At 34.5% G+C, this 11,834-nt stretch overlaps 1 protein-coding gene across 1 annotated transcript in view; it reads left to right on the forward strand.

The window, feature by feature from the left end:
* The window catches only part of LRP1B (low density lipoprotein receptor-related protein 1B), a 1,756,854-nt gene that overhangs the window by 1,527,990 nt on the left and 217,030 nt on the right, over positions 1-11,834 (forward strand). The window contains exon 60 of the mRNA XM_014548045.1: positions 530-729. Within this exon, the coding sequence (XP_014403531.1) occupies positions 530-729 (200 nt within the window). The remainder of the gene's footprint in view (positions 1-529; positions 730-11,834) is intronic.

An 11,834-nucleotide genomic window follows, 5' to 3' on the forward strand; every position in this document is an offset into this window, starting at 1 on the left:
TGCTATCGGATATGGAGCCACCAGACACATTGTTGTCAAGCCCCAGAAATGTGCTGGTGTGACTGAGGTGCAATGCAGTCCATTTAATCTTACATATCTTTAATTAATTTAAATTTGAAGAGTCACAATTAGCTAGTGGCTAACACATTGGACAATTGCAGAGTTAAGCAAATATAATGCACTCCTCTATAATTCATTTAGAATTTTTCATAAATGACATACCAAAAGAGAATCATATATCTGGAAAATTTTACTATCTAACATTATAGATGGATTTTGAAGGTTTACATGTGTTAGCAATATATATTATATATGAGTTTGTATACTAAAGAAAACATGTTTAAAATTATATGGACATTTAAAAGTATGAAAAAATCATTAGAAAACTTTCCCTTACATGTGCTTCTTAGAAGCTACAGTTCAGAGAAATTAATTAATTGGGGATAGTTAAGCAAAGAAGTGAAATATTGTGTGAGGTTTTACTCCTTAAGTGTCTGTAAACAAAATGGCTATTGACTTTCTTTCCTAGGTATTTGTATTGGATTGACTGCTGTGAGTATCCGCACATTGGCCGTGTTGGAATGGATGGAACCAATCAGAGTGTTGTCATAGACACCAGGATTTCTAGACCTATGGCACTAACTATAGATTATGTCAACCATAGACTCTACTGGGCTGACGAAAATCACATTGAATTTAGCAACATGGATGGATCTCATAGACATAAAGGTTGGTACAATAGCACAAATGATTAAGTATTTTGCCACTTCATAAAATATTTTAGAAAAAATATGTATATATATATTCATTACATATACTTTCATCAAATATGTTTCACAATTTAGTGTTAATTATCATACTCATTTATGATAATATTGGTAAATAAGAAATCAGATATATTTATTGAAAACTTCTATAATCATGCATAAAAAGCATTTTGACAGTCTAGGTTTTCTCTAATTGTACTTTCCTAAGTAGTTTTTATATATAAATGGACAAAATATAAGTTAACATAAACATGCATTCTAATTGAATTTAAACAAGAATATTTGCTTGTAAACATAAGGCTTTTATTACAATCTAATAGGGTTGAGTTTTCTTAAAACACTAAGTAAAAGTACAGTTCTTTAAAGAAACAAGCAATATTATTTAAAAGTTATCAGTTATATTAAAACATGATTAAATTGGTTGTTATCTAATAAACAATGGCAACAAAAATTAATGTGGAAACAACTTTCAAATTGGAATAACATTAAGAAATGTTCATAATTTAAATATGAATAAATACAATTTGGCAGATACTTTTTCTATATTTTGTAATTCGGAGTAGATTAAAAGCTCTAAGTATAAAACAATTGAAGGAAGAGCGTATGAGGGAGTTAACACTAGAATTAGAGATCAGAGAAAACATAGCTGAGGATGGGAGAACTTTGGGGGGCAGTAGAGAATGACAGAATAAAGAAGAAAGAGGTAGAGATGAAGATGAAATGGATATGACAGAAACCACAGGCAATTCAAATGAACACTCAAAATATGTAGGTGGCTTTTTAAGGATTAGATTTTTTTTCTAAGTAAAGAAATCAGTTTTTATTAATCTTTAATGACCTATTGTCACCTTTTCACCTTCAAATATCTCCTGAAGTACAGCTTTCACAGGGAGGCCCCAAAGAAAGCCTACATATCCGTGTGGTTTAGCTTATCAGATTGTTTTCTTCTCTGCAGTAACCTTAGAACAATAGTCCAGGAGCAGGAAAGGTGAGGAAGAGAGGTGAGGCCTGGAAATGTATGGTGTCCTGAGAAGGATGGGAACACTAAATAAATAATTAAAATCAATTAATTAATTAGCTCATTAATAAAACTTAATAAGTCACACCATTTCATAATTTTTCCCAAGTCCCTTTCAGCTAATATTTCAACAGCTATATTCTTCTAACTAAACATGCTGACAGCTTTTAGAGGTTCTTTTTTAAGGGTAAGAAGCTTGAGGTCTGACAAGTGTAGTTGAATGAGTCACACATATGGGTGCTGGCATTCCAATTATAGATACAAAGAAACTCATCAGGATGCAATTGGAGTGCAGAACGATTTAAAGATCACTTTAGGATTTTAATTACAGCCAAAGCAATGTTGACAACTCCAAATCACACTTAGTGTGTGCAGCAGTTATATATCCTGCAAAGACAGTAATGTAATGTTCTGCAACATACCTAGATGATATTATTGAAAGTTTTATTGTGGCAATCAGTATTTTTCTTAGATAACCATGAACCTGTCTATTTTTAGCCTCTATATACAGTACTAGGTGTTGTGAATGTATTACTTTGTGCCAAAATTTTACTGTACAATTAAATGTAAATAATTTCTTGTCAGATATCAGAGCAGCAAGTATTTGCCTGTTTTTATTTAAACCTTAGTGTTGGAGTAACAAAAACTGTAGTTAAAAATGTTGTCTACTAGAAACTATTGATTGCATCCCCTACTCATTGTTTAAAAATTATGTCAGATATGTAGGTGACTACTACTTTGACATCTTAATACAAAATTAAATGCATGTACATGAAGTGTTCCTTAATTATAGAATTGATGGTGACTTTGGGTAGAGGGGCATATATAGCAAGAGAACATGGTACTAAATCTATTAAAGAGTGAAATATTTAGCTGACAGATATGCAGGTATGATGTTAACATTTTAAAATTTGATTTTGAAAATACTTTGAGGCTTAAGGATTGCGGGTGGGAAAGAAAAGTAAAAGAGTTGCTGCCTTTAGAAATATTTTCTCCTAAAGGTTTTCAGAAGAAGACTAATGAGAAATTCATTAAGTGTCTTATCAGGCATCTGCCAGCATCTGAATGCAAGCCAATAATTACTTGGTAGTTACTAATGTGCTACTAATTGTAGGCAGCCTAAATTATGTCAACTCCACATCCAATGGGGAAAAAAGCCATTTATTTTCCATATTTATAAAGAGAAATAGGATTTTTATGCTTCTTGTATTTGCCCCATAAAGACATAGAGAATGCTGCTGTTTTCTAGATGTGATTTGGAGGTGGAAAATAAGATATGTTAAAATAACTTGTCTATTAGTGTGGTCACTGACTTTTCTTTTAACTAAAATAGTATTATTGTTCTTATTTATTCTATATATTAAAACTAGAGCCATAGCTAATCAAAAGAATGGAATATGTCAATCCTGAAATAAGTAATTTGCGAATACAAAGGATGTATAAAGAATTTCAGAATTATGATCTTTTTTTATAAGTCAAATTTTAATAAGGGAGAAAAATTAAAGTATGTATTGCACTTTACAGAAAGCTTTCTCCCCAAATATGTTCTGATTTAAACCATGCATTAATTGCATAAATGAAGCATTCTTTTATTACTAGAGGCCCAGCACATGAAATTGTACATGGGTAGGGTCCCTAGACCTACCTAGCCTGTGATTGGGGCCATCTTCCGCCCATTTGCTAGTCCCTAGTCCCGCCCCACCACTGACACCCACCCCAGTTCCCGTGGTTCCCCATTGGCCATTCAGCGATTGGAGCCTTCGGGCTGTGGGGAGGGACAGAAAGGTGGTCAATGCACCTCATAGCAACTGGTCGATTGGTCGTTCTGGCCATTATGCTGTTATGGTCACTGCCCTTTTATTATACAGGATTATTTGTCTGGTCTAAGAACGTCTAAAGGTTCTGAATTCTGTTCCCTAAAATATAGGTCAGGTTACTTTTGAGGTACATGGGACTTGCAATTTGCTTGAGAATTTCCATCATCTTTTCTTGCTACCCCCATTTTCCTACCAAGTCCAAACACTATATTGCAAAATAAAATAAAAATAAAATAAAACAAAACAATAGTTAATTTGGTAGTATAGGAATGTGAAGGTCCAATCTTAGTCACATGAACCTCTCCTCAGTGCCTGTGTATATCATTCTATTGGCCTTTCACTCAAATAATTCTATAATACTATAAAATATAATTATAATAATTTAATATTATAGCATATTATGCATGGTGCTGGATAACTGAATCCATTTATTTTAAATCAAAATTTCATTGGTTTATTTTTAAAATTTCTCTGATTTCTTCTCTTTAGATCTACCTATTCATTCACTCATTCACTTATTCATTCAACAAACATTTACTGATTTTTTTCCCCCCTGTGCTACAAGTTATGCTAGGCCCTGGAGTTATCAGATGAATAGATCCCTGTCTTTAAAACACTTAAGTTTAATTGGAAAAACTGATTTGCAGGTAAAGATGTGAATCAGATTGGGGTTAGAGGTATATGAAACATTGTAAAAAATGCAGGTTGCAGTAGGTGAGCCTTTGGGGAACTGGGTTTCTTTGAGAAGTCTGAGACATAATACAAGCTCTCCATATGGGGAAACGTAGGAAGGATTCTTCTCACAGAGGGAATAGCCTGTGCAAAGATGTAATTGCTTCTTGAAATAGCATGGGGTTTACACCATTTGGCTATGACTGGAAGTCTTATTAGAGGGAGATAATGACAGTAGATGAATAAGGGCAAACTGGGGCCAGGTTGTGACAGTGCTTGTATGCTAAGTAATTTGGAATTTATCCTTTAGGTCATAGGGAGCCATTGATGGTGTTTAGTTGGTAAAGTGCTATTATTAGATTTGACAACAGCATGGAAAATGAAAGACCCTGGAAGGCCAACCAATTTAGAGGCTGCTAAAATATTTTAGGAGAAACTACTTGAAGTGATTACAGCTGAGGGAATGCGGATGAAGTTTTATGTTCAATGGGTATTTAGCAGAATAAATGAGAGATCTGTAAACTTGAAATAGAGAATCATTAGTGGTTGAGTTGTAATACTTGAAGTGATTACAGCTGAGGGAATGCAGATGAAGTTTTATGTTCAATAGGTATTTAGCAGAATAAATAAGAGAGATATGTAAACTTGAAATAGAGAATCATTAGTGGTTGAGTTGCAAATATCAAGTGAAATATTTACATTGTTATCTACTTAGAGAGGGGAAAAACTCTATTTTGATTACATTAATTTCATATATATTTGTACTTTTTTTAAAGAACAAAAAATACAAATACTAAGCATAGCTAAGAGATTATTTTTAAAAGCTCTGTTTTGATGAGTGATGCATTGATTTTAACAAAAGGGTCAGCACAAAAGGAATTCTAAGGATGTTTAAACACTTCCTCTTGTCTCTCTTCCTAAAGAGCATTCAGAACACCTGATAGTTTACCTTAGAAAGATGGCATAGGAGTGGATCTGTCCTCTTCCACTTTCTCTTGAGCTATAAAATATGTCCAATGAGACTTGGAAATTTCACAGTGTTCTTCAGATTTAAATGTTTAGTTTAAAAATTGTTATATGTTTTTATAAAAAACAGAATGATTCTAAACACAATGAGTCCAAGTAATAATATTCTTCTTGTGGATCTATGTATTTGGGATTGGTTTCTTACCACTCCCAAACCACAACCCTGCTCATAGAATTTTAGGCTTCGAATTTGGATAAGAACTAATAAACCTTTGCTGGAGTACAGATTTTTAAGTGAAAGGAAATTTTCATATTGGAGAAAGCAATCCCTTAGGATCTTAAAGAAAGCTTGGGGAACCGGAGGATAAGGTGGTTTGGGGTGGGATCTGTTGCTAAATAGCGATTTCACCCTGAAAATGATATGTAACTTCCCTAGCTCCTATTGTCTCATCTATAGAAATAAGAGTGTTGGAAAAGGAGATATCAAAGGAGAATTCTAGAATGAAAATTCTAAGTTAGACGGATCACCAATTCTCAGAAATTTTGCCAAATCCAAAAGTGTTCTGTTTTATCTTCAATTTAAGCCTGAGAAAGGTTGAGAATACAGTATGTGATAATCAAATGCTTGTTCACTCAGCCTTGATGAGTAGCTGAAATTGCCAACCAAATACTCATTTCTCTGAGTAGTATTGCGAGAATTATTCACATCTTTTACTGTTGAACCCTTGTGAACTGATCATATCAATGAGCGGAGAAAACCTATCTTCTTGAGTATTACATTATATTAGGTGCTTCACTAGTACACATACTATTTCTCTCTCTCTCTCTCTCTCTCTCTCTCTCTCTCTCTCTATCTCTCTCTCTCTCTCTCCTTTCAATAGAAATTTCCTTAGTCTGCTACTGAGGATCCAAGAACTGAAACAATCCTCTTATAAACTAATACTTTTATTAGAAGCCTACTGTGTACAAGAAACCTTGTTTGATTCAATACATGCTATTTTAGTCATTCCGTCGGGGAATACTGTACTATAATTACCATTAAAGCCATTTTGCAACAAGGAAATAGGTTTAAAGAGATGAAGTAATTTCTCCAAAGTCAAATAGCTGGTAATCAGGAGAATCAGAATTTGTACCAACAAAGACCTAAGTGGTTTCAAAGCCTGCTTTCTTTCCATTCTCCATACAGGCTCCTTGCTTTTAAACAAATAATGAAAATGTGTTGCCCACTTGTTATAGTTTCTATCAATAGTTACAGCATAAATGCAAAATTGTACCCAAAAGGTTTATCCATACCTGAATATCATCAAATTAATTTTAGTAGTAGACCATAAATAAATTACAAAACATACAGAAACAAACAAAAAACATAAGCCACCATAACATAATTATTATGTAAGAAAGCACTTATCTCATCAAATAAAAACATTTTTTGATGTTTGTTTGAGGGAGTGAAGAAAGCAATAATGATGCTTCAAAACAGACACCCAGCTTCAGTGGGACAGTTGGATGTTACAGTTTGCTATTCCAAATTAACTACATCTCCTGCCCATGCAAACCTTTGAAAGCTTATTTAGAGATTTATGTCACAGAATTTCTGAAATTTGGACACAGTAAAGATTTTTTTGTGATTGATTTTATGCATTTCAAAAAATATTGCTTTCTCTAAATGAAATGTCTATAAAATAGGTTAGAAATATATCTTGAGAGAAATGTCAGTAATAACTCTACACATCTACCTTAACTTAGAGATTCTATTTTCCATTTAATGAAAAGAAAATTAAATAGCAGAAAATTCTATTTAGGCCACAATTTCATTCTGTTTGCTTGTATCAAAGTACATAAATTCAGATTTAGCTTTCTCCACTTTCTGTTACTTTTGCCATTGAACTTGAGATATCTTTTAGATGTAGTTAGTTTCTTGAAAAATAACTGAAAATACTGTGTAAATAGTAATAAAAGAGTGAGCTAAGAAAAAGATATCTTTGATCTTGAGCTTTAAAATCTGTTTTAGTAATTTTTTTTTTCTGGAATACTCTGTATCACTGAATGACTTAACCTAGTGTTAAATCAGTTAGTCATGTACATATTTTATCCAGCCTACTGGAAAAATATACTAATAACTGCTAATTTCTTTGAAGAGTAATGGTTGCACGTGATTCTAAATTATAGTTTATCACTGAATCGTCTTTTATTTTATGGACAAATTGTTTAAAATTCCATGCAGTTATGTTAACTATGGCTCTTTAATTGTTTCTATACCCTTAGACCTGCAGATCCTCATATTTAAGTGTCAGTATTGAAGTATGTGTGTGTTGTGAGGGGGAAGTTCTGTGTTTGGATTTAAAAATCCAAATCATAACCCATGCAGTTATTGTCTACATTATGCTGGAAAAGGAATCCAGACTCAGCATGTTACTGATGAAATAGTGTAAGCCATATTTAAAGGGTTTTGTTCTGAGTGGGGGGAAAACACTTACTTAAAAAGACAAAGGGAGTGTTTTGTACCCATATCTTCTGAAATTAATGGTTGTTGCAGTTGGTTGTTTAGAACATTTAAGTATCTACTGAAGCCCACCAAAAAAAAAAAAATGTGGAGGAGACCTAATAAGTGCCACCCTCTAATTTTACAATATTATAGAGCATTTCTTTCTTGGTTAGATGTTACATTTTAGTACTTTTCAAAAAAATATTCTAGCATTCATAGTCCATTACCAACAGTAGACTTCACAGGCTATTTTATGCCAACAGTGTTGATGTGCTGCTGTTTACAATACAGTAAAAGTTAATGGAAGGGAGCAAAATACAATTCAGTTTCTATAGAAATGTCCCTGAACCAGTAAAATAGATTTAAATTAACTGCCATTTCTAAAAAGTCTTGGAATTTCAGTGTCAATCATGTCTTTAATTGTGTCCCTTGAATAAGACATGCTACATTAAACTGTGTACATGTTTAAATAGATTATTCTGCAAATGCCATATATGTTCCATATACTATTTTTAAATAGTGAAATTTTAAGTATTACCCTAGAATGAGTTTTCAGCCACTTTCAACAACCTTATCTATTCAAAATATGACGCCGTAGGGCAGTGATGGCGAACCTTTTGAGCTCGGTGTGCCAGCATTTTGAAAAACCCTAACTTAACTCTGGTGCCGTGTCACACATAGAAATTTTTTGATATTTGCAACCATAGTAAAACAAAGACATATTTTTGATATTTATTTTATATATTTAAATGCCATTTAACAAAGAAAAATCAACCAAAAAAATGAGTTCGCGTTTCACCTCTGACACGCGTGTCATAGGTTCGCCATCACTGCACGGCATAGGGCATTGGTAGATTTGGCTTTGTTTGGTCCAGTTTACTCTCTAACTTAGCCTTTGACACAGCATAGGGCATTGGTAGATTTGGCTTTGGTCCAGTTTACTCTCTAACTTAGCCTTTGACACACTACTCTTCCACATTTTATCCATAGATTAGGACTTCTAATCAATCAGTGATTTTCTAATATATCTCTAAGGGGTGGGTTGAGGTAGGAGTTGGGGCAGAAGAGGACTATTCTGCGTAGTCCCACACTTACCCTTCCTTATTCCTGGTGTTACCTACAACACAGTTGAAAATGCTTATAATCTGTTTCAATCTCCTCGTTTTTATTCTAGAAGCATATTTATAATTGTAGAAATGTGAGAAAACCAGATACTAAATCCATGTAAATGGATCTATTCTTCTATATCTTCTACATATTCTTCTATATATTCTTCTGTATATCTTCCCCAAAGGCAAAGTACTTTCCAAGGCTGCAGCTTTCATTAGACTGCCTCACAAACACTTCCCTAATGCACATGTATGTGGAATACCATAACATATTCAGTATTCAGGGTCACCTCTGCAAACACATTTCCAAGTGTCTGGGAATCACTAGCAGAAAGGCCCAGAAAGTTTTAAAGCAACAGAAATATGCCTTTACCAAATACATGTTGCTTTCTTTACTTCAGAGACTGGAGAGCAGTGTCATTGAGAGAGGCTGTTTATAGGAACAGTCTATTTTTCAAAATAAATGTACTATAATTTGCATTGTCTGCTTTATAAATCCTCACATTCATTAACAGGAATATTCTTTAGGTGTTAAATATTCAAATAGCCTATTTGAATTTTATTATGAATAATTTAAAACTATATATGTGAGGGAAGCTAGAGGACTGAATTGTATTAAACCAATATCCCTAATCTATACAGAGAGAACACATTACTTGATGTGACAAGGCTGACAAAAGGAGGCAAGAAATTAGAAAAGGATGCCTTCAGCCTATTAATAATGGCTTTAATATAAAGAAGAATCCTAAATAATTTATAAATTTTGTCTTCATATGTTAAATTCATTTTTAAAAGTTATTTTAAACACATTTAAATGTCCCAACATGAATTACTGCATGAGGGAGGGACACATGACTATTGTTTGGACACTTTATCACTATGAATATTCAAAATGCAGCTTCGTTTAATAGACTCCCAGGTAGAATCAGCTCAGATCTGCTCTGCATTGTAACTTATGCTGCATGGAAGAACTTTATTTTTCCTCCCCTTCAAAGTCTCATTGGTGGATGAACTTTATGAAAGATTATGAAATATTTACTGGAAAATATAAATTTTGAACATTTCATAATAGTACTTGGAAATCTTGACTGTCCTTACTGTTCCTGCCATTTCTTGATACTTTTATTCATCCTGAAAAAGAATTTTGGACCCAGTGACCTGAAATTTTATTTGTAGCACTGTCACCATTAAGTGGGGTTGTATTAAAGAGTAGGCAGGAGAAATGTTCTTGGAGGCATATGTTTAAATGGAACATTTTGTAGCCTGTTATAGATGGTTCAGAGGAAATAATTATTTAAAATAAAATATTCTGCAAATAACACTGGAGGGGATGCATAATTACTGGCAAAGAAATAATTCTGTTGGCCCTACATCTACATAAAGCACGCTGATTTATGATGGAGTATATGCAGCTGAAGCTACAGGCTCAGCAGTCATTCTCTGGAAATTAGCACACTGTGGCCACTTTCCCACCTACCCACTCTGCTTTGTTACTCTTCATAAAATAAAAACCATTATTCACCCACCCCCTGACCACTGACATGAAACTTCCACTTTCCTTGCCATGTTAAACCACTTCTTTCATCATCTAATTTTATCATCATTTCCCAGCCTGCACTGTTTTTGTAGTCTTTGTTTAATCTCACCTCATTTTATCATTGCTAATTGGTTTTCTTTGTTTCCTTTCTGTTTTCATGCTCTGCTCTTTTAATTCACATTCTAGCACCTCTACAAATCTTGCTTATATTATCCTTCTAGAACAGCGGTTCTCAACCTGTGGGTCGCGACCCCTTTGGAGGGGAACGACCCTTTCACAGGGGTCGCCTAAGACTATCGGAAAACACATATATAATTACATATTGTTTTTGTGATTAATGAAGGCTATATAGTTTGCACCATATCACCTAGGAAATGGGTATCATTGATGGTTTTTGACCAGAGAAGAAATATGTGAGATAAAAAACACATTGGAAATCTTAACTGGAGGGAGTTGTAGCTATCCCATATTTGCCTCCTTTCCATGCTCTGTTTGCTAGAAGGCTGAAAATGTGGACTATATCACCAGGCTCTTTCACCTTCTGGCCTCAAGCTGGATTTAATCTATGGAAAACATTAGCAGGAGATGAGATGGTGGATGAAGGGAGAAGTCAGAATATTTATTCATCCACCTTCCTCCATGTACAACCACAGGGGGTTAGCACTGGCTGAGTTCCTCCAACAAATGGTGTCTGCTCTTGGTGGGTGGTTCTTTTTCTTGAACTGTAGCTTTTACCAGCTTCTGGTAACAGACCTGGGATAAAACAAGTCACCTAGTCAGGCCCAAACCTCTGTAAATAATTAAGAGAAAAATAATATGACCAATTGTTGTACCTAAGACTATCTTGTTCAGTTAAATTATATTAAATTACCATTTAATAATGTATTATCTGTTTAATATAGGATCCTTGACCAATACAAAAGAGATTGAAAGAGATTAAAAACTAATGAGTAAAGTTAAAATAATCTATATCATAAAAGGCCTGTGGTCGTGACGCTGTAACTCTCACGGGCAGGGATTGTGGCTGGGGTGGTGAGGCATGGCTCATGCATGGCTGGCGGGGCTGGCAGGGCGTGAGAGAATATGTGCTTTTACTCAGGGTAATGACACCAACAAAAAAAAATAAAAAGGAAGAGTCTTAAAATATATTTTTTAAAAATATGGTAAGATTTAATGTTTTATTTTATACTACTGTCCTGGTGCATGGAATTCATGCAGGGGGGTAGGGGTGTCCCTCAGCCAGGCCTGCACCCTCTCCAATCTGGGACTCCTCAAAGGATGTCCTACTGCCGGTTTACAGGGATCGGGCCTAAACCGGCAGGTGGACATCCCTCTCACAATCCGGGACTGCTGGCTCCTAACCACTTACCTGCCTGCCTGCCTGCCTGATTGCCCCTAACCACTCTGCCTGCTGGCCTGCTTGCCCCCAACTGCCCCCCCTGCCGGCCCGCTTCCCACCACCT

This window comes from Myotis brandtii, unplaced genomic scaffold (assembly GCF_000412655.1).
Source record: "Myotis brandtii unplaced genomic scaffold, ASM41265v1 scaffold493, whole genome shotgun sequence".
Classification (NCBI taxonomy): domain Eukaryota; kingdom Metazoa; phylum Chordata; class Mammalia; order Chiroptera; family Vespertilionidae; genus Myotis; species Myotis brandtii.